This window comes from Osmia lignaria, chromosome 16, assembly GCF_051020975.1.
Source record: "Osmia lignaria lignaria isolate PbOS001 chromosome 16, iyOsmLign1, whole genome shotgun sequence".
Lineage (NCBI taxonomy): Eukaryota > Metazoa > Arthropoda > Insecta > Hymenoptera > Megachilidae > Osmia > Osmia lignaria.
The window spans coordinates 6,644,040-6,668,027 of NC_135047.1; the positions used below are offsets into that span (position 1 = coordinate 6,644,040).

General features: G+C 38.1%; 2 protein-coding genes and 1 long non-coding RNA gene across 10 annotated transcripts in view; 2 read left to right on the plus strand and 1 right to left on the minus strand.

Moving 5' to 3' along the window:
- Positions 1 to 1,029: 1,029 nt before the first annotated feature.
- LOC143306150 (uncharacterized) lies at positions 1,030 to 2,325 on the plus strand. Its single transcript, XR_013063596.1, has 3 exons — positions 1,030 to 1,525; positions 1,718 to 1,783; positions 1,960 to 2,325. It is a non-coding gene; the product is annotated as an uncharacterized LOC143306150 (long non-coding RNA).
- A 6,412-nt stretch (positions 2,326 to 8,737) lies between these two features.
- Positions 8,738 to 12,353, minus strand: pasi1 (septate junction component pasiflora 1). Its single transcript, XM_034317451.2, has 5 exons — positions 9,914 to 12,353; positions 9,706 to 9,805; positions 9,459 to 9,646; positions 9,335 to 9,385; positions 8,738 to 9,268 (listed from the first exon to the last, which is right to left on the minus strand). Exons 1-5 carry the CDS (start codon positions 9,998 to 10,000, stop codon positions 9,185 to 9,187), a joined length of 510 nt encoding a protein of 169 aa, XP_034173342.1. The 5' UTR covers positions 10,001 to 12,353; the 3' UTR covers positions 8,738 to 9,184.
- Positions 12,354 to 14,068: 1,715 nt separating this feature from the next.
- LOC117601096 (rho guanine nucleotide exchange factor 17) overlaps positions 14,069 to 23,988 on the plus strand; it is a 47,128-nt gene continuing 37,208 nt past the window's right edge. For 2 of the 8 annotated variants that reach the window (XM_076692999.1, XM_076693000.1), the window contains exon 1: positions 14,069 to 16,212. The gene's annotated coding sequence lies outside the window, so the exon portion shown is untranslated. Of the gene's footprint in view, positions 16,213 to 19,252; positions 19,395 to 23,988 lie in introns of those variants that run through there. The other 6 variants (XM_076692997.1, XM_076692998.1, XM_076692996.1 and 3 more) reach the window with 4 other exon arrangements.

A 23,988-nucleotide genomic window follows, 5' to 3' on the forward strand; every position in this document is an offset into this window, starting at 1 on the left:
AACGTCTTTTCTTGAGCATAGTAATATTATTCCTGTTTAGGCGTGTTCGTGTGTGTGCTTAGGTATCGGCCGATAGCAGAATTTACCGAACATTGCCGAGTGTTGCCGAAGTGCTGACCGGTCTACGATGGGAAGGAAGGTCTCGCCATTGCTCTTTCGAGCGTCGAACTGACAAGACGTATAAGTAGTAGGTGCGCATTCTACCTATTAAAATATTTTGCATAAATTATAATTCGATCGTTTATTAGTAATAATTTTATTATTGTTGATTAAATTTTATTTACATAAATTCGTATTTCTTATTTGTTACAGATATTTGATGGATATTGAAAGGACGCCCTGACACCTGTATGGGTTTGAAATAGAATTTCGTAAGAATTTATTGTTTTAATTTATTCTAATCAATTATTGACATTTATTATTATTTGTTTTTTATTGAGTCGTTGTTAATTGTAAGTATTTTTGATAATTACTTGCTACCAAAGTCAAGAAAGAAAAGATTAGAAACATTTTTTTTCTTTAACCAATTCATAGAAAAAGAATAATTCATTTTTCATTTTATTAAATAATTTCGTCCAATATTTTAATATATTTGTTTTAAGCTAGAACAAAATTGAAATAATTTATATTCTACTGCAAATGATTGCTTCACTTCTGCAATTATTAATTATTTTAAACAATCTATTTTTGTTAAATCGTAGTAATTATATTATAATATCCAGTTTTCGATGCAAGTTTATATTAAAATAGAATCACGTTTTTAAATCACATGCTGTTTAAGCATGGTTAATTATTGGACTTTGCTTATTGAAATGAATTAGATAATTTATAAATCATGCTATAATAGAATTTCTAACAACTTGTAGTATGCTTACAATCTTAACAACAAAAATCCTCTGCTTTAATACAATAGTCTATTATCTTTATTACAAAATATTCATTGAAATAATTATCAACAATTATTTAAAACATTTCATTTCAATCTAGGATTAATATTCAGCTTTAACAATATTTGTGCTCGTCGAATATATTTCATGAACATAGATATTTTCATTTATAAGCCATTAATAACAGTATTTTCGTTACGAATGCTCAATAAGAAGAATGTTGTTTTGTATATTTCCACCCAGCCCATCCCTGTTTACTAAGTTTTTCTTTCAGGAATTGTTGTGGCCGCGCGCAATGCGGTCGGTAGAGTCAGTGTTTGTACGAAGATATTTCCAATGTTTTGATTTTTTCAAGGGTGAACTGGCCCTGAGTAGAGCTGCGTTTGTATAGTTAGGAATCACGCGAAAGTAGAGTCAGTGTTTGCTGCGTGTTATAAAATATTTTCTAGAGCATCGCGGCTCTGATTTTTCTTTTTCCATCGTGAAAGTAGAGTCTTTATAATTGTTCGCCGGAAATTATTCACGGTCGCGTTACTATTTTTATTTTTAATTTTTTTTTTATTTGCTCGATATATCCGGGATTAGAGTCAAAGCACCACTGAAGAGGAGTCTTGGGCGTTGCTCCGTAAGGAAAGAGTGTAAGTATCTTATTACTTTATTTAATTAATTTTAATTGAAATAGAATAATTTACAATTTCAATACTTAGTAATTGAGAGTTCTTAATTGCTATTGCTAATATTAAAAAAAATTCAGTTTCATATATAATTTTATTAGAATAAAAATTGATAATTTGCAAAATTAACCGTAATTCTTTTTTGTTTTGTTACAGATGAATTTTTTGATTGCCGAGTTCCTGAATATCCTGATGATGGCTTTCTTCACGACTTCCGTCATGGTACGTCACTTAATTGCTTTTTATTAAAATAGAATAATTTACAATTTCAACCCTTGATAATTGAGATTTCTTTTTAATTGCTAATATTTTATAAAATTCAATTTCATATATAATTTTATTAGAATAAAAATTTATAATTGTCAAAATTAACCGTAATTCTTCTTTTTTTGTTACAGATGAATTTCTTCACGACTTCAGTATTCTCCTACAAGGCAGCCTCCTACCTGAAGAAGAGTATATCTGCGAACGGTGAGTCGCATGTTTTATGGTTCCTCTGGTAGCCCAATCATGTCGTAGGACGAATGGTCCGAATCGACACGGGCTACTAGTTGTATACGTGCTTGGCAAGCATAGTGACCATGGGTATGATTATACATACCCATGAGTAGTAACATTTTTATTGTTTCATTTCATTTAGTTAGGCTAGGTCTTCTTGTACTCCGCGTTTTAATATCATTTCAATTCCACATATTCTAATAGATATTTTTGAAATATATGAATGCTCTTAAATATTCTTAACTGTGGAATTAGAATATTTTAATACCGAAACAATTTTATTTAGTTTGTCTGTAATAGAGAAGTCAAATACTATCTGACTTAGTTATTGCGATGATTCAAAGCAATATAATATTGATAGTATTATGTAATATGTATACTGGATATACATATTAATGATGTTATTACATTGATTCAAATATAATTTGAGAATTTTCTAACATTTCATTCATTCAATAGCGAAGTTTAACTTATTTACACGTTCATGAAAAAATGAACAATTTATGTGCAAGAAGACAATTCGTGACGGGTAGATTTCCAACTCAGAGTGATCTATTTCAACACATTTTGCGTATTCTTGAAAATTTACTCTGAGGAGGGAGTCACCCGAGGATGTTTTATTAATTTTCACAACAAATTGTTGTTTCATTGCAAAGAATTCTTAATTAAAGACATTAAATTCTTTTTTATTAAAATTTTGCATTTTTTAAATTAGTGTTGCGAAAAATTTCCAGCGCGAGAGTAAATATGACGATGCACTGACTAGTATTCGGTGGGAATCCTTTTGGTTTTTAAACTCAATCCTTTTTATTATTTAATTAATCAAATTAGTTACAAGGATTCCGCGGCATAAGACCGTGAACACCATCTCTGGGAGATATACCCATGCATTACTAGGCCTTTGCAGGCGCAGCTTTAGAATACGGAATGTATGAAAATATGTTACCATATTCTAAACTGTAGTCCTTTTGTCTATACTATGGGCGTCCGTCAATCTGACACCGTTGGATGCAACGTGTTGGACGGGCGGGTAGCGCTCTTAGCGAAGGGGTGCACTCTGTCCTGGCGTTACGACGTCCAGGCGGGGTGGGTGGTATGTAGCGTCTGGCGTAAGTCTAGGGGGCGTGAGACCCCTCGTTGCCAGCTGATATTAGCAGTGCATCATGTTTGCGTCATAGTTGCTCTATTTTGCTTTTCAGTATTTGTTCTTAAAGTTTTATATTTACAAAGTCGAGTCATTTTTATTAAAATAGTGAAATATTAGCCCGTTAGATGTTTATGTACTAATCATGTTTTTAGATCAGGATTTTCAGATTTAACCCCTTCCGTGTTTATTGCCAAAGCCCATTCACGTGCCCAGGTGCTACTTGGATGGGTAGAGGCAATGGGCACGATGACCTAGTTCATAAGAATAATAATTAATAAGCGGCTGGCATTGTGTTAGTATATCGTGCACGACGTAATCTCCACATATGGTGTGTGTGTTTTTAGGCTGTGGGATTGCGTCGGTTTAATAACTTTTTCATTTACTTTTAATTTGAAATAATATTTTATTCAACAAGATGTACGATGAACGTATAAACCAAATACTATTGTTATCATTACTATTACCATGATTATTACCATTACTATGAAATATTCTATATCAAAGTAGTTAATTAAATTTTGTAATTATCATTATACGCAATGATTGCTAGCCTTGCCAGACGATTTCAGTGAAAAATGGTACGTACCGTAGAGTGTGATGTGAGATGAAACTCGGGTGACGGAGGCGTCCCGGGACGTTCTCCCTAGTTTAGGCTCTGCGCCCGGGTGGAGTGTATGGGGGTCGTGGAATGAATTTTTGTGAGAATGTGATTTTGCCTTTTTTAAATATAGGGTTAGGTAGGTAGGTAGTATACCTTCTGGTGTGTGTGATAGATTGTAAGTAGGTAGAGCCGGGACAGGTTGTCACAGTCTCTTGGTCGGGTAGGCGCGATTTCGCGTGATCAACCTGTACCTGGAATATATTTGAAGAATTGACGATGCAATCGATACGAACGGAGTATGTCGTTCGCCTTCGATGCTATCTGTACAATTTTTCAAATTTTTGGCGACTTCATAAGTCGTCATACGCGGTCGCGATGGTACGAAACGCACAAGTTCTGCTCGAGCACGGCACGTGTGCACGAACAACGATTTATATAAAATCCTTTTTCGTCCACGTGTCAATTAGAGTTTCGCGATTTTTCTTTTTTGTTGATTGTTTTTTTTTTGTTTTGCGAATTTGCAAGTCTCGAGCTTTAGATATAAGTTTCAGGTGGGTGGACCGCCCGAAGAAAGAAAAGGCTATATGCCGAAGCGCCCCGACAAACTGTCTTTCAAGAGGGGAACTACTAATGATTTTGCATCCTTTTGCAAAAAAGGATGGGAAATCATTATCGTTACTACTTTGTCACTGTGCTTGCCTGTAGTTGTAGTTTTGTAATTTCAGGACAAGAGGGGGCCCGTGACCCCCATGATTTTGGGCAAATCGCGTTTTCAATTTAGTGTTGCGAATATTGACCACGGTTCAAATTAGTGTTGCGAATGAATATCGATCACGGTTCAATTTAATGTTGCGTATGCATGATTATCGCGATTTTTATTTAGCGTTGCGAATTTTAAATATCGCGTTTCTTTCTTGCATTGCTTTAAAATGGAATTTAACTTTTCAATGTTGATTGCTTTAAGATTTTTGAGAGTTTTGCTTTTTAATGTTGATTGCTTTAGTGTTGCGTGTAAAAAATTCACGGTTTGAGAATCCCCCCTTTTTGCATTTTAATTGCATGTCTGTTAAAGATAGCGTTGCGAATGATATTAGCGCGATTGTTTCCCAGTGTTGCGACTTATAAATACGCGATTGCTTTGCATTAGTTTATAGAGTTCCCTGCTAATTAGTGTTGCGGTAATGAATATTCGCGTTTTGCATTAGAGTTGCGATATATGATGAAATGCCCAAAAACGATCCAGCGGAGTTGCCATGGTCCATAAGGCAGCTATGGACCAGCTGCCATGATACAGCCTTGGATTGGCTGTACCCCTTTTTTAGATTAGTGTTGCGTCTTACAAAATTCGGTAGATTTTACTAGTGTTGCGTTACAGTTCGCGTTTTCTCTTTTTTTCTTTTTTTCAGCTTAGTGTTGCGTATAATGGAGCAGCCTTCACGCGTACGCTTTTGTACATATTATATAATTAATAAAATTAGTGTTGCGAGTAAAAAATTCACGGTTTGAGAATCCCCCTTTTCTGCATTTTAATTGCATGTCTGTTAAAGATAGTGTTGCGATAGACATTAGCGCGATTGTTTCCCAGTGTTGCGACTTATGAATACGCGATTGCTTTGCATTAGTTAATAAAGTTCCCTGCTAATTAGTGTTGCGGTAATGAATATTCGTGTTTTGCATTAGAAATGCCCAAAAACGATCCAGTGGAGTTGCCATGGTCCATAAGGCAGCTATGGACCAGCTGCCATGGTACAGCCTTGGATTGGCTGTACCCCTTTTTTAGATTAGTGTTGCGTCTTACAAAATTCGGTAGATTTTACTAGTGTTGCGTTACAGTCCGCGTTTTCTCTTTTTTTCTTTTTTTCAGCTTAGTGTTGCGTATAATGGAGCAGCCTTCACGCGTACGCTTTTGTACATATTATATAATTAATGAAATTAGTGTTGCGACTGAATTCGCGATTGTTATTAAATTAGTGGAAGTAACTATGACTCACATTCGGTGGGAATCCATTGCTAGTCAAGGATTCCGCGGCCTAAGACCGTGAACACCATCTCTGGGAGATATACCCATGCATTACTAGGCCTTTGCAGGCGCAGCTTTAGAATACGGAACATATGAAAATACGTTACCATATTCTAAACTGTAGGCCTTTTGTCTATACTATGGGCGTCCGTCAATCTGACACCGTTGGATGCAACGTGTTGGACGGGCGGGTAGCGCTCTTAGCGAAGGGGTGCACTCTGTCCTGGCGTTACGACGTCCAGGCGGGGTGGGTGGTATGTAGCGTCTGGCGTAAGTCTAGGGGGCGTGAGACCCCTCGTTGCCAGCCGATGTTTTGTCATAGTTCAGAAATGTTTGCAATTTTGAAATTAGTGTTGCGTGTAATTTCGGTTTGTTTTATAGGGTTTGCTTAGGGATTGCTCTTATGGGCAGTCAAACTTTTCTTTTCAGGTTCCCCTGTACCCTCCCTCCCACTGCCATGCCCCCATTCTTTTTTCATAAAATTTTGAGCATTCGGTTATTGAAAATACTGTTAAATAATATATGAATTTGGTGTTTTCAGGATATTATTAGATACGATAAAGTTTTAAAAAGAACTTTATTCAAAGTTTTATTTAAAATGGAAATTCATTTTATTTTTTGATGATTGGTGATAATTTATTTCAAGGAATATTTGTTCATTCAAGATAACTTATTAAATTTTTATTTTACTTAATTTAAACAGAAGTAGTGGATAATTGTTGTTCGAGTTGTTCAGTTTTCATTTTTGTTCGCGATGTTTCGTTTCAAGCTTGCGGAGAAGCTAATTAAATTACTTTTATAAATTTTCAAATTCTTCTCCTGAAAACCAAAGTCCACTCGCGATTTTCTTTTCAGTTTTTTCATTTACAATAAATTTGCATTGAAAGGTGTATTGAATAATATAATGCAATAAAGTCAAGTAGAGTCATGGTTGTATGTACGTATATTGCAGTAAAAGATAGTTGTTTCAATTAAAATATCGTGTATTGTTTGTTAACAAATGAACGAATATTAGATACTATAAAATGAAAAATAATTAATCCTTTTAAATCAAATCTCTTATTCAGTGACGATATATTTTTCTAAATCTTTTTTTTTTTTTCTTTATTTTGGTACTGAAATTGAATTGATGTTCCTTCTTTTCATTGGAAATGAGTCATTAACAACGACTCTGATTTTTGTGAAATTTTGTGTGTACTAATGCATCTTTTTTCTAGCTATTAAACTTTTTGTCTTGATATGGATTCAATTAATAAGTTTCTGTTGCAGAGAAATATCTCAGGACGTATTTTGGTAATTAATGCTTTTTAGTTTGTTTCAAGAATTATTCTGGTATTAAGGTAATACGAGTCTTATTATTTTTGAAAATTGTATCTAATCCTTTTTAGTCTGTTTCAAAAAGAATTCTAGTATTAAGGTAATACGAGTCTTATTATTTATGAAAATTGTATCTAATCCTTTTCAGTTTTATTTTAGGAAGTATTCTGGTGAGGACAACAAAATCAACATATTCATTGGACTTATTTATGTATATAGTCATTAAGTATAATCGTCAAACACTGCAGTGTTTAATTAGGAAGCGTTAGATCTAAGCGAATTTTTAATATAATTACGAGCGCTCGTATTGCGAGGTATTCTTAGTAATATAAGTATGTAGGACAAATATGCAATTGCATATTTATTAATTACAGATCTGTAATCAAAATCAAATATAAAAAATATTTAGATAGGAATAAAAAGTAAAAATCTACGTAAATATATGTATAGATAAGTAGATAGGTAGGTAGTGAATAAAAATAATGCACCTTTTGTTGTTCGTTTGCACAATCGTCAAAAACGTTTTGCAAATGTGCATCAAGAGGATGATGTTATTGAATAAAAATACAAATTTGCATAAATGGAGGGTGGATGGGATGAGGTAGGGCGGGTCTCCACCCGCAGCAACCTCCTCGTGGTGAGACCTGGGCAATCGTTATTATTTGATGGGTAATTAATATCTGTGTCATTAATACTATGGTACATTTATTAATTATGCAGCAAATAATGCGAGCGAATTGGCTGCGAGAATTGTTTTTTTTCTTTATCTATTTTGGATGTTTGCAGGTTTTTGCTGTCTTGCTATCTTAAAAGTTGGCTACGTAGTGCAGCACCAGCACATCGCGACGAGTAAAATCCCAGGCGTCAATACTTCTCTTCCTCTCTGATGGCTACATCGTCCTTACAATATTTGATTTTTTAAATTTGTTAAACTTGTCAAATATTCTCATATTGTGCTTGACATCATAATAATAAAGATCGTTTTATGTCCTAAATATAATATAAACCAAACAATGTAATTGTTACCAGCGATGAGTATTCTAGATCTCTAGATCTAGTATGTTATTGTGTTTTAAAAGTGGTTCCTGATTACAATCTCTCAAAGTCAGCAACAGTAAGCATATATCGATACTTATATTTAAATTATATGATTAATATAAAGCGTTTACTTTGTTATAACAAGTCACAAATGACAGATATGTACTGCAAAAAAGATTAACGAGATTTACCGCCATTAGTTTCAGGGATCTACCGCCAGGTGTTAGCAGTATTTCGACATTTCAGTGGCTGCAAAATGGTAATTTTTCCTCGATTTTCGAATTTTAATGCTTCTAATAAGCCGTAATACAATTATTTAACTTGCATTATGATTGTAGGATGTTTTGTATGTACTTTTAAAACTATAAATCGTTTATTTTTCGGGAAAGTAAGTTTCTCTTTCGGTCATTTTCCAACGTGCCATTAGGTGGCGCAGGTAGTACTGTTTTCAAAGAGATTGCAAATCAGATAGGTGCTGCATGTTAGTTGTGATCGTAAATTTCAAGAGGAAAGGGTGTGTAATTAAATAAAGATAATGACATTTATATTTTTTACAAACATTTATTACAAACACTATTTACTTTCTTCTTTCGGTTGTGTAAAGCAACCAATTATAAAATTCTATTGCATAAGCTTGTCAGTAAAAGTATCGAGATAATTGAAATCTGGACGGACATTTTCTTAGACCATTATCAGTCTTTTTTTGTTATGTGAAAGTCTTAAGCTTTCAAGGCAGCAGGCTACTTGTACATTAATGACACTTAAGTATGGTACTTATACAATACTCATAACATTGAGTATATTAGAGTAAATAATGATAAGTAACTTAAATACATTTAAAAAAATGTAATTTTTGTTGACTTAAATTATTTTAAATAATGCTGTTTATATGACTAACTTTCGATCAATTATAAAAAAAATATATATATTCCTCTTTAAAGACACTGTATCTTACTTTGGTGTCAGTGAATGTACTCTGTATCTTATTAACATCTAAGGTATCTAAGGCCATAGAAGCTCTATGTTTGGAGATTGTAGTTCCTCAAATATTTTGTACATTGATAGAACAACTAGCCAGCAGTATACCTGAAATTATATATAATAAAACAAGGATACAGACACATGATTCATAAGCAAATGTAGCATACTTACATTATATGACATCCAAAGCCAGATACACATGGCTGCAAATGTTGCATCAAGCTGAAGATATAAATGAAGATATTAGTTGATGTACTTTCTACAAATAGTATTTTACTAACATGTAAAAACATACATAGATATAATAGCCTCCAACAAGCCAAAGTCCAAAAACTAATTGGAACAGACAGGCAATAAACCATAATATAAGCCAAGGAAGTAACCATCCTCTTATTCCCTCTCTAATTCCATATACCATCAAAAGTCCTGATGCAATTAGGAGAATAAAGTATAATATAAAGAAGCCTCCAACAATTTGCATAGCTGAAACATCATATGTATGTTAATATGTACTGTTACTATCATATAACTTGACAACTTACATCCTCTAAGATCAGCTTCAAACATAGGATTGTACAGCTGCGAAGAATCACCTCCATGTAACTGGTAACTGATTAGTGTAATGGATATTATACTGATTGCCTGAAATAATGAATGCGTGTATGAGAAATAAGAAGAACTATTGTTTATTAATTAGAGCACTGGAGTGCAATAAGAAGAGAACAACTGTATTGAATTGGAGCTACATACAATTGTGTAGAAAGCAATAGCTTTGCATCCTGTTCTCACACTATTGGTCCAAATAAATGGGGACCAGCAGGATTCAAAGATAGCCATTTTTATGCTAAACCAAAAATTCACGTGCAACAACTTTTACCGCCCTCATTAGCCACAAAAGAATGCAGATGATCCTACTATTAAATTCCACCCACTTGTTGGAAGTATAGTAAACGCTTGGGCGTCGACGCGCACCAAGTCTACCAACTTTCGAGCCGCATAAGTCGGCGTACCAACCGGAGAAATCCAGCAGAAACACATTATTTTCTTCGTATTTCTATAATTTAATACTTTAATCAACGTGTTTTAAGATCCACTATATCAGAAGTGATAAAATGAGTAGTGTAAAATATGTATCATGATTTTGGAGGATGAAGAAACTTGTCCAGAAATCTCATTTGCTATGGACGTTGCGGTTGGAGTACCATTAATGGCGCCGTGTCGGCATTCAAATCCCCTCCACATTACAATGAGCCATTCTGTCAGACATTTTAATTATCAAACACGGTCATCTTGATCCTTGTCTACTGTTTATATTCTTCCTTCCGGGATTCCCTTTTTGTGGACACCTCAAGTTTTCGAAACAAAAATTTATTTAAAAAGTTTCAGATACTAAGGCTTCATTGAATATCAGAGTATTTAGTTGCTCACATTACAGCAATCTACATATATTTTGTAGCAGATGGAATATTGTTTCAAAAGTTACTTGTAAATCCAGCATTGATCTCTCTCAATAACTAAACTAAATGCTCATAAATTGATGTTAATGTACATCATCAACTTTGAATGAAAATGAAGGTCATGATTTATTTATAGACCCTGGATCGAACTATTAATAGCAAATCATATGTTCAGTACTGTAATTTATAGTAATATATATTATCAAGCTTAGTATGTGATAAAAATAGGGATCGTCAAGGTTACTTATTATTCTTCTTTAATCTCACGTAATTCTGTAACCCTAGATTTCTGTTTAAAGACCCATGACTGAATAGGGAAATTATAGGTTCAAGAAACTGACAGCCCGTTATTTGTACGTTGCATCGGTACAAAATTATTATTAGCAACACCTTGCATGTTTCGCAATCTTCCATAGAAGATTAGAGAAGAATACGATCGTTTAATGAAGCGTATCTTGGCAAAGCAAGGATAAAAGTTAGCATAGCCGTGTTACGGAGATCTGATCATTGTCACTGATTAACCCGTAGAAAATGTAGTTCAACGGTTTTAAATTACCCGCTTGCGGTTTCCGCGGCGGGCAGCCATTTTGGTACCGCAAATGAAAATAAACCGCCTGGAGCCAGGTAAAATCAGTGACTGATAATGCAGTTGCGAAAGAGAACTGGTCGAGTCGTGTAATGTTGGATAAATATAAGGATAGCAATTCTATGTTTAATTGAACACGTATAATTATACATTGACAATAAACTTGATGAACTTGTAAGCTAATCATGATGAATTCACTTTCTAATCTTACGCAATGAAAATATACAATAATATTTATACGTGTTTAATAGACACTTCGGTTCGACATTCATAATGAAATGTTGAAAGGATTGGAATTGAATGGGACACTGTAGGATTCACGCGATGATTTCGAATTCCTATAGTCATTGAACACAATACTGTACTATGTAATGGACAGGATATTCTTCTATAGATGATGAGATGATACTGAATCATCACTATAACACGCTCAATTCATACAAACACAGGTTCTTCGAAGAAACTCGTATGACAATTAACTTTGTATTGTAGAAGTTAGAAAGGATCTTCTTTTGAAATTGTTGCTTATTACCTAATATTCCATATCAAATTGATTATTCGATGCAGTTTTAATATTTTCTAAATAAATTTGAAAGAAATTATTTTCAATTCCAAAGAACAATATTGGCTTAGTATCTCGAATCAGAGGCAACGTGACCAGAAGAATTTATACCATAGTTGGCATTTGATCTACAAGTACGTGGAACTGCTCGTTATTGTAGGCATATCTAATATCAAGGGTATCGTGGATATTGCATCCTCTCGAAGGAAGGAGGAGTGCTACGTTGCAGTACAGGTTACTATTAGAAGGTCTATAGTAGCAGAACGTTGTTCAAAGCCTCAACCAGCTGCGTTTCGTAGTCTAGCGACGCTGGCTAGTCCAAAAGCTATAAATATGCGAGCATGAATGCGTGGAGCCTCTCTTAATACCTCGAACCATCAAAATTCTCCGTCTTACTCTTTCTCTATCGTTTTCTAACATAGCCCGCCACCATGTTGGTTTCTTCGCAGTTTTAGAGGGCAACCATAAAGATCTATCCACACCTAGATAGTTCCTTTTAACAAAACAGAATAGATCCTGTACTAATTTTCTTTTTATTGGACTAAAAAGCTGTTCATTTCTTCAATTATTGATTTTTCATCCATTTGAGTAAATTTTTTGACTAAGGGATGCAAAATGAAGTCTTCTAATAATTCTCTGGTTACTAATGAAACTCTAGCAGAATAGAATCGTGTTTCTCCCATAAATTATGTTATTAGAATTTGCGTAGGTGTGAATTACCCTTAAACTGGCGCTCGATTTAGGTGTTGGTCGAAAGCACCGCACACACCGTCGCCACTGTTTCCATTCTTAAAGGCATATCTAGACCTCGTGAATGGTAAATCTCGTTGCGTCGCTGTTACGTGGTCAGTAAAGGCAACACCAATAGATTTTCAATGAACAGTCGGCACGTGACTTTGCCTAATGTTTATGCCTAACGAACGAATCATTTAGGCTAATAAGTTAATGCATTGTTCCGTTATAACCGGAAGGAGCCGCAAGACAAACTGTACTTTAAACGAACCATGATTTACAATTTGAAATCTGAAGACTTAGAATGATTTAAGCAAGCGGAAAAATCATGAACAGGAAGATAAATGAACAATTGAAAAATATCTCAAAGTTAAACTTAAGAAAAAGGCAAATTTTAGTGCTATTCCAAATTGCCTAACCGTGGACTATCTGCAAATGGAAAATGAGCTTTTGCACGAACTATTACAAATTACTCCGCAATATTTATCTAAAATATTACCGAGTACTATCAAAGCAAGATAAATATCATTCATGGGATTCCACGTTTTTGTTTGAAAGTTTAATCAATGAAAAGGAATCAATCGCGTGACTGTAATTATTTTCACGAATCACGCTCTAAGTTCGCTCACGAACGTTTATTTAATATTAATCGTAAAGTTCTTGCTGGTAAAAAGAGAATACATTTAACATAAAATGTTGCTCACGTCGCCGGTTATAAACGAGAGAATGGGCTGAATAAATCACTGAACAGTAATTAAATTTATGCATTGGCAGTTCGCTTTTCAAGCGGTTTAACGCAGCACACGTTGCGGGAAAGGAGTCAAATCGCAAAAAGTTGTCGGAACAACTTCGTGTTTCGCATCGAATGCACGTCGGGAAAAAAGCTATAATATAACACGTAGCTGATTTCAAATGAAACGTATTCGATCGCATTGATTTCGGCCAGGACCGGAGAATTAATGGCTCCGAAACGAGCCTCGCTCAAAGAAGCATCAGATTTCTTTCCTCCCGAAACATAACTGAGGAACATTCGTCAGGAACGTTGTTTTTGAAACGAAAGAAGGTTTACTCCGTTTCGTGTAGCTTATTCGTGCGCGCAGCTATCAGAGTTATCGGAAACGCGATATAGTCGACTCCTTTTGTGCCAACGACTTCGCGCTGCTATTTCATCCTCTCTCGTTCTGGACACCATGAAAACTCACTTTGATATCGTGCATCGAGCGAATCAACTCACAAGTTACACACGAATTATTCGAATTACACTCGAAATCTGAGCGACCACTATACACAGTCCTCTTCAGACCCAACAAAAGTGTCGTCCAATGAATTGTACCTCACAACATTCAGAAATATCTAAGCAACGAGTCCTTTGGAATGAATTTTTGCGACATGAAGCTATGGATCACCGTAAGTTTTGAAGCACTTCGAAGATTCAGTGACTCTGGATGAAAGCAACACGAGGAGAGGCTGAAGACACCAAGAGGTAGAGAGAATTCTGGCTAGTTGCAGGTACGCTAGCAGCGCAACGGGCCCGGAGTTAAGAGAAAGGTGATATAGGGGTCCCCTCTAGTGAGATTGGGCCCCGTTCAGGTCTCTCTCGCACACTCTCTCGCGACGTCGAAGGTTTCCTTCGCACCGGTTCGTGCCGTCGGCTCCGGCTCGGCTCGTGCACATACGCCATGGTCTGTCGTGTCGAATCGGGCCAGCTTCATGGTGCCCAGCTGGATCCGGACGCCCATTTGTCGGTCTGCAACTCCTCGTCCTCGTCGTCGTCGTCTTCGTCGTCCACGAGGTCTAACCGACCAACACCAGTGATCCGTTCTCCATCGGTCTGTCGTCTCGGCTCTGAAACGTGCAGCGTGTCTCGGTGATCTGATGTAACCCCCTTCTCATTCTTTCTCTCTGTCTCTCTTCCTCTCTTTCTCTCTGTCGTGAAACCGCATCGGCCGTGTGTATATCTCGCCTCGATTACACCAGAACGGTTGAGCGTCGCCGAGCGAGCGGTCCCAACGTCTGCAGCGCACTTGCTCTTCGTCGTCCTCCTCGTCGAGGCTGTGTCTACGTTGTCGCGCCTGCTCCGCCGATCAAATCTGCTGCTGCACACCCTGGATATCTCGTGAATTTTCTTATTGGAGTCTTATCGGAGGGCAGGAAGGACCTATCGTCTCGTCCGGGTCAATTGATGGATTTTGGATCGGAGCTACCGTGAAGTGTCTTTCTGGTGCTGTGTCACGATACTCTGCGAACGAAACTTCTAATGGACGTTGGGTGTTGGAAGTTTTGGAGCGACTGGAATCAAAGATCTTCAGACAGAGGACGGAATCGAGGAGTTAAGTGATGCGAAGGAGGACGGTTAACCGGGTACTAGAAATTGAAAGCTTTCCCGTGGAAAAGGAAGGAAAGCTCGAACGGCTGCAAGAGAGAAAGCAGACGTTTCGTGCTGATTAGCGGGAGATTCCATTCGACTCGTTCGTGCGTGAGTAATTAATCAATTAATCGTTCCCGTGGGACGAAACAGAGTCGAAATGATTTCCTTGACGGAACTGGTTTAAGTGGTTCGCATTAGCATCTCCGACTCGCTACTGTTACCGAATACAATTCCGCTTATAACGAGTCGAGAGGAGATTAATGTTCTCATCGCGCGACGCAAGATTGAAATTCGTCGTGCAAATGAAAACGTTCAAGGTGTCGTTCGCCCGTGAACTGATAAAGCGATACGTGCACTTACGACCGATTAAGATAAAAGAAGTAACTCGTGACTCTTGAGAGAAAAAAAAAGAAAAGAAAAGAACAAACGACGTTTATATTCTTGCGTTTGGAGCTCACGTTTGCGAGGCTGTCGGCAATGAATCCAATCGATTCGTGATCAATTAAAGAGAGTCGAAAATCGATCTGGCCCAGTGAACCAAAAAGAAATAAAATAAAAAAAAATAAAAACAGAACTTTCGAGTGAAAGTACTCTTGGATGATCGTTGGGTGCCGTTGCATTTGGTGCGTTTTAATTACCCGACCGTATTCGTGATTAATTAAGACCAACGAAACGATCTCGGCCGGCTGGAAGAATCGTGAAGAATGTCGACGATCGAATACGTGCAGAGTTCCGGTGCAAAAACCGATTCGTGATCTACTAATCTAGTCACATTGACTTTAAGATTACCTCTCGCGAAACTAGTGGCCCGAAACGGGGACAGCCTTTTCGTTCGCGAGCCGAGGATCTCGTTTATCGTTCGCGATCTGACGAACAAACCTCGACGTAAACACAATATTATGATAATATTATCTGACTCCGATAAGATTCGCAGTGAGCGAAATCTCGAGGTTGACTCTCAGACTCGAATCGACTGGCAACGATTTCCGATAAACGTTCAATTACGCTCCGAGCACGGTGGTCGTAGAGCAACGTGTCTTTCCGATCATTGATACCGTTCTAGGAAAAAAATCGGCTATAGTCGAAACTAGAAACGAACGGTCCGGCAAAAGTGGAGCATTTCTACCTCGACGCGAATGCAAAGTGTTGCTGTTAATAACGTGCTACGTCAGTGGTGTATAGTGGCTGGTGGAAAATCATCGATGATCGTTTTTTGTTAGTGAAAGATCACCGATTTGAGGAAGTGCTTGTTATGGATATCTGCACAGCTGTCGAACGGAAATACTTTCTCGAGTGGAATTACGTGGATGGCATCCGAGCAAGCATTTTCAAACTCTTGCAGGAGTAAGTAAAATATTTCACAAGCTTTTTATCTCAAGTTATTAAATGTAAATATTATGGTTTATGCATATTTATATTTCTGTGAATTATTGATGACACTTATTTCTGACATGGATATCTTTTAGAGAACAGAATGAAGAAAGCTGAAATTTAATGAAGTTAACTGATTGCCTGTTAATCATTATTCTAAAGTTGAATATTGATGTTTGATGGTTCAAGCAACAACTGCTTAACAATTTGAAATTCTTCGAAGCCATCATGATATGAAGACATTTTATGAAAATGCTCCACCTGTTAAAATCTCCAGTTAAGTATAACAGAACCACGGACCGTGTCCTTCCGGGGAACGATCTCAGCTTCGCTAACCACATGAGAAAGTACAATGGAGCACGTTGGTCCGCTATTTATGAATATAATGTTCGATCGTCTTGGCGCAGCGGCGAGCCGTTGTTCGAGCGGAAAAGATCGCGATTTTTTATCGATCGGTGAAAGTTGAAGTTCGCTGGTAATCTCGGCAATGCCGGAAGCCTTTACTCTCTGTAACGCGTCGATCGTCATCCGGTGTAGAAAGAAATCGGCTATTGTGTTAAGAGTGCGTACGATTTCGTCGCGTCTCGTCAATCTGACCGATTACGTCCTCTCGAAACGACAAACCGTAACGGGCGCCGTGATTTTTTCATCCTCGTTTCACAGGACATAAATCGCGCGAAAATCGAGGACGAATCTTGATCCTCCGGGTGATAAAAGAACGCGTACGGAGAGACGAGAAAGTGGCTGGCTCACGAATTGTTTTTTCAAGTATCCTTTGCAAACTTCTATTCTTTTCCTCAAAGTTGAATGCATACAAGGATTTTGTTTGTTCGGTGCAAAAGGAAACGTGAAAATTTACGTATTTTCTCTTCTTAATTTAATGACTTTAGGAGTTAGTATACTTAATTTGTAGGTGTGAAACATTTCTTTTCTTCTCGCAATGTACACTCGTGATGAAAATAGGCTTCGCCAGGGAAGATGGTGGTTCGCACCCTTCCCCCTAGATCTCCCCTCCTCGCAGATATTCCTAGGAAAAAGACAATGTAGCGAAGGGACTCCCATGATTTTGAGAATTCCTGCTTCTCCTATATCGTCATTTTCTTTAAAAAAGCAAGTGTACCGCGTCGGAAGTCATCCACCAAAATCGCTTTCTATGCAAAACGACGTAAATAAGATCGGATTCCTTCGTTCTCGTGTGTACATTATTTACCGGTGTTAGCTTAACGAATACCACAAGTCGTGTTTTTCGATAATTGTGTTCGCTGTTACGCCATCGAGCAAGGAATTCCACATGGCGGATCGAGCAATCAGTTTTGGCAGCTGTATTAAGACAGGTGCGGAAACGTTCGAGCAAGATTTCATCGATTCTTTCGTAAAGCAACCTATGCTCAATTATCGATAGTAAATTTTCTCAAGCTCGAGCAAATTCTTGAAACAGTCCATGTAGCTCGTATTTTTCATTTAGCCACGGTTGTAACTCGTAAAAATATCGCGTGGCCGAATGGTGCACTTTTCGTGATCAAGAATATTCGATATTTGTAGCTATTGAGAATTGTATTAGCTTAATGGAAATTGGAAAAGGAAGTCTGCTTCTGTAGAAAATTATTTCGTGCCGATGATTAGTACAGTGTGATGTTTAATCGTGCATGGAGAATCAATTTATCGAAGTGCTATGTCACTTAGGTTACCGTCTCTTTCTTCGAACGTGAACGTTCAATGATCTACCAATTACGAATACGTGGTTCGTATCATGGTGTTGAATTTATTCATTGGACGGATAATTGTGATTCTCCTCGGTTACTGGTTATTGCTCGAGTAAACTGCATCGGTATTCTGCGACGATTATCGCGAGTGTGAAAGGGAATCAGAAATGTGGTTGAATGTGTGAAAATAATATACATATCACTAGAGTACAGATATGCTTATGAGAATATATGATTTAATAAAATATTGATCCCTTCTTAAATTTCTGACATAATTTCATGACATACAAGTATTTCTTCGCGTATAACAGTTTGATTTGATGAAAATGTCTGCATTGATATTTTATCAATATTTTATTCAGCACTCGTTAAAAATTATTTCAAATTCCTCTTCTATATGAATCTGAAAAAGAGATGGTACTCTGCCATTTAATGCATCAATTACCCACTCAATATTCCTCAAAAGCCCCCACAGTCTCGGTTGAAATTCCTCCAAATTTAGACATTCTCTTCAACGATCGAGGAGTGGATCCTCTAAACCAATAACGAACCACTATTAATTACTTGCGGTACACCTGCGAAAGCTTACTTCAATCCACTTCGACCGCGGTTAAAGGGAACATTTTCTATATTTACCATAATATATCAAGTGATAAAACAATCAAGCGTCTAATTAACAATTAAAATTCTGTTAAAATTTAACCATCATGGATATCTCAAACGTGTTGCTCTGAATTTTGCCTCGAAAATTCCATCGAACTGACCAGTGTGCACTCCAAAAAAAGAAAAAGATCGTTCATCATAGCTAAACATCAAAGCAGCACAATATCCGGTCTCCCCTCCTGGTGTGGCATCCGCGGAGAGGGATGTTCCTGGTCGTGGTTCCACTGGCTCTCCAAAAGACACGACGTATAAATACCACCTCGTTTCGGGTCCTCTCTCCCCTCTGTCCCGTTCTCCCTCTCTTTTCTCCGTGGTAGCACGGAGTCTATTTAGATAATCTTCCGCTTAGCGGGAGCGGCACTCGTTGCGGCAAGGGAGCCTCTTCTTCGCGGAGGCTTTCACCAAGGTGGCATCATATTCCTGATCCGCGAACCGGCCGCGTTTCTTCGATGCTCGTTCTCTTTTCCTCTCGTCTGGTCTCGTCTCGTCTCGCGTCCGATCTAGTCTGGTCCGTTGTTTGGTTTCGTGGCCGGTGCCAGTGCTCGATCGAAGTTTTTGGCGAACGCCACGCCCGCGTTCGAGCTCCGTGTGTCTCGTGACTAGAAAACGCGTTCGACCAAGCGACCTTGAGCCAGAGGCCTCGAGGACATCACCGGGGTACCGGTGCTGCTGCGACATCAAGATCTACGACGAGCTGTGGGAGCAGGAATCCTCAGCGACAGGGTCGCGGGACGCTGGGTACGCCTCGCTCGATTCGTCGCCACGACATGCGGCTCTCTTGATTAATCGGTAAGCGAACCAGCCTGTCTTCGACCATTCCAGACACGTTGGTGCGTGGGTGATCGATCTGATGGTAGCTCGATGATGGATTCTGTGATTCGCCGGCGAAACTCACGGGATAGACTTGTGCTCCTTTGTTTAGTTTCTCCTTGAGCGGGAATTTTTGTGTGTAGGGGAACGTAGACGGGTTTCTTCTCTTCTCTACACGGTGAGAGCCCGTTGCAGAAGAAATTTTCTAGATTTTATTTCGTGTATCAGATTATTGTTCTCATGGACTCTTTGATTAAATATTAGATTGTCGTTTTGGGTCAATTTAACTCGAACCCCACACAAAGGGTTCATTATATTTATCGAGGACCAAGGAGGATGACATAAAAAATTTTCATTCAATTCCCAGAGTTATTTCACCATAAATAACAAGCAATTTGGGAATGGCATGTTCAACGAACCGATACCACCTTGGATGTATCGAGGAACGCGAACCCTTTTGTACTCTCTTTTCGGGGAAACGTTTCTAAAGATAGAGGACACTGTTCGACCTCTCAGGAGCGACACTCTTGCCCCTGCCTCGTCTTTTATACGGCCCTAATTTGTCGCTACGACAATTCGTGAATCAGGCAGTTTCGTGTCAATCACTTTTAATTGTCCCGAAACATCTGCGCGATCATTGCGCGCGACTCCACACGTAGCCGAGCAATTGTGTTCAATGATAAACAATGAACACGAGGACGAGATAAAGCGTCTTACTCGCGTGCCTTTCCCTCGTTCATCGATCGTTATCGGGCAGAAAAGGAACCCGTTCGATGCCGCTTATCATCCATAAACTTGGATTGTCTCGAAACATTTTTCCTCTCCCTCGCTACTTTCCTTCATAAATTATTATCCTCAACGACGAAGCTATTATATACGCTCCCATTGAAGCTACACACTGGAAACGAGATTCTATAAAACGGGATTTAACACTGTAATCCGTGGATTGCGGAATTTCCCGCATTTTCAGGTCCGTTGGTTAACTGCAGATGACGGAAAGAAAATTACACTTTCTACCCGGTGTAATTTGTTTAGTCGATGGATAAAACGGTACTCGGGAAAGGTAAAAGTGCAATTAATACTGTTTTACCCTAGAAAGACCAAGGAGACCTCATTTAAAAAATTGCCAAAAAATGATTTATTTTGAAAAGAAGGAGTACATTTAATAGGGGTGGTTTTGACAGTGAATTCATTTTGTACTCTGTACATGGGTTCATCGCTCCGAAAGGGTTAAATGTTTCAAGCCTCATTTAAAGGCAATTGAAATTCACGCCATATTCATCGTTATATAGCGTCCAGAGGTGAAATTCTTTTCAAGTCCATGACCGAAAAAAAAGCGAGGAATCGGTGAAAGAGTGGCAGGCGCGCGTTGAGAGTGGCGTCGCAGCAGCTTATCGTTTCGCAAATAAACCCAACGACGCTTTCTGCCACATTGCGATGACAAAGCATCGTGCATGTTTATCGGTTGTTTGCACCGAGAACGCGTTGCGTCCCTCGTGCAAATAACGTCGCAGGAACGGAATGCGGTTGCCTCTTTTTCGTCGCCGCTTTCCTTATTCGTATCGTGCCTTCATGTGCCAAGAATGACGGTTCTCCAACAGATCGGGGATTAAAATTAGACGCGAAACTGTCTCTCCGTCTTGAGACGGTAATTTTTTCTTTTTTTTATAAAATCGAATTGATCGAGAATAGAAACGGTCTGGTTAGTATTTGATCCCCAATAGAGTTCGTCAAATATATTCCACAAACAAATATTGTTTTCCTTTAAATTTCGTCTTGTATGAATTTCTCTCTTGTTATATCCGAAATTCTGACGTCGATGCATTTTCCGTGATCCTTTGAGATCATGGACGCAATAAAACCGAAGATTCTTCTCTTTCTTCGATATTTACGTCACGTTCGTTGTCCCTAAAAATTCTTCGTATATTTTCCGTATGCTAGGTCGTTTCATTGTATGTAGAACTTCTCCTTTTGATCGTTGAATCATCAGAATCCGACGTACAGATTCCTCGACGAATATCACAGCAGGCAGGGTGCCAATAAATGAGTGTACCCAAAGTGCCACCTGCGTGCGGGAACCTCTATTCTGAATTGAATCAATCTAGCGAATATTTTAGAGACCATTCTAACAATTTTATGAAATTTTCTTCATGAAAAAAAAAAAAAGAGAAAAATTAAATCTTCGGAATCCTCGTTACAGGGAATACTTACCATTTGCACCAAGGTTTCATATTGGAAGCTTCTTTCAATTTTAAATTAAATTTATAAAATTAATCACCATTATAGAATTTTTATTTTTTCACGTGATTCTGCTAACCGGACTGGTTAGCGAACCGAGGGATTTGAACCTACTGGGCGTTCCGAATCAATTCACGGGATTCTTTGGTTCGATGTTTCAATTCGACATCAATAATCTTGACCCCATAATTTCCATTCCCAGCCGCGTGGGAGGAACGGGTTTACGTTGCGAACGAGGAGGAAAGTCAACCCCCTTTCCGTTCCTCTTACTCGGTTCACGACGCATTCGAAATTCCGCGCCGTGGCGTCGCATTCTGAATCGAATTAATTCGCGGCCTGTCTTGCGATCCCGATGGCACGTGCCGACATAAAGCAGGATGAAAATTTCTTGGAACAAGGCGTCGTGGAATTTGAGAATATCGCGGTTGTCGGTTCGAAGAACGAAAAGAAAGCGAAAGAAAACGCCCTCGGGAGAGTATCCTGTCGCACACCAGCCGTCTCTTTCGTATCTTCTCCTTCTTTTTATTCACCTTGCCACGACCCTGGCACAAGTTCAATTCGTTCTGGCCAATTGGACTCGGCAGTGTGAAAGAGAAGCCGCTTTCCGTGGTTCGATCGACCATTTTCTTCTGAGCACTGTATATCGACGCGAATCGCTTCACAATGAACACCCGTTCACGATATTTGCATCTTCGAAGAAACACTTTGAAAAGCTTCCAAATTTAACGTAAAATCAATAGGGAATTAAAAAAAATTTTTTAAATTTTGATATTTTATTAGTCAAATATTTTTATTAATTAATTTGGCTGATGAAGATCCTAGTATGATCAGCACCGAATCGTTTGCGTTATCTGCCAGTGTTCCTAATCAAAGAACATTTTCAGAATCTCTCGAGCTTCATAAATCGGCGCTGGTGTAATAACGAAGCCGTAATTTCATTCATCGCAAATCTTATCGTGGCTCGGTCGGAATCGAGTTCAACATCCGTTATCGTGAACACCGATGCTCGTGGTTCGACGAAATAACTCACTCCGGGAATTGAATGTCACTCGATCACTGCTATCTGACAGAAAACACATTAGATGAAAATCGAATAGCCACGCTAGGATTTACGGTGCATCGAAATAATATTTCTCGTTAATCCCAACCTGTTCCGCGGCCGTTCATAAATTCTACACCGTGCGCGTCCAGCTCGAAGTGTAATTTGCATACGCGAAAAAAGAACGTTATTTTTCTCGTTTCCTTTTTTTTTTCCTTTTCTTTTCGCGCGCGCGCGCACACAAATAATGAAAGCGAATAATTTTGATCGTCCTATAAATCTAAGGGTTCGCATCGGGCTATCTTTTTTCTCTGGTCGGAATTAACATGATTGAACGATATGGTTATCGTTGTTTTGGTAGTAATAAAATGTCGTAATTCAACGTCCGAAAACAATGCTTTGCAACGTGACGTTTTATATACGAGCCAGCTGATATTCTTGCCAAACAAGTACCGTATCGAAGACGAACGATTTGTAATCCCTATTATTATTTTGTGATAAATGATGGACTCTTAATGCCTCTCTTTACCGAGAACACGCACGAACCATTTTAACGTCCGATATATGTTAGCCTTCATCACTTGGAAATAGAAAAGACATACAGGTACGAGTATTTATAACCCCGTGATATTTGTAACCATAGCCTGAATTTCGATATTGGGTTGATGGAAGTCGGGTTTTAAAAGATTTGCAATTAGTGTGGGAAGTAATTTAAAATTGCATTACAGGCTCGTATTATAGGATCATCTAGTTTGCAATTTATTTAAGGGCTATGTGTTCAGCGATGACCAAATCATAATTATCGTCAGCAATTTCCGGTGATCCATGATTAATACGTTCTCGATCGAATCGTTGTGTTTGTTTTCCTGGTAATAATAAATTCATAGCAAATATTTTATGCAAGGGCATAATATTTGTGTAGCTTATTGATGCGCGAATTTCCACCAAATTTTTGTTATTGCAACCGGAAATATAATATATTTTACGTATACAAAACCAGCCTACTGTTTTATAGATCTATTTATTTTATCGGTGCATAATGGTCGTTTATTGGTTTCACTTGGGTTAAATGAACTTTTGCTTTTGGTAAAGGCAATTGAGTTCCTTTTTCGTACAGATTCAGTGAGTAGCACCTAAATCGGATGTAACGGTACGATGACGTCAATTTCCGATTGACATTTACCGTATATTATTCCAGTCGCATTTGAACTTCATATTGGTTGCCCTTATATGAAAAAATTCTTGCTCTCTGAGTGTACAAATGACGAATAGACGAAGTGTCAAAATTAGGAAAAT

Bases quoted from the DNA above. Each gene is read 5' to 3' on its own strand.
- pasi1 (XM_034317451.2), bottom strand. From the start codon at position 10,000: ATGGCTATCTTTGAATCCTGCTGGTCCCCATTTATTTGGACCAATAGT. The intron at 9,647-9,705 runs GTAAGTTGTCAA...ATGATGTTTCAG, and splicing joins TGAAGCTGATCTTAGAGGAT to CTATGCAAATTGTTGGAGGC. The intron at 9,269-9,334 runs GTAAGTATGCTA...ATATAATTTCAG, and splicing joins GGCTTTGGATGTCATATAAT to GTATACTGCTGGCTAGTTGT.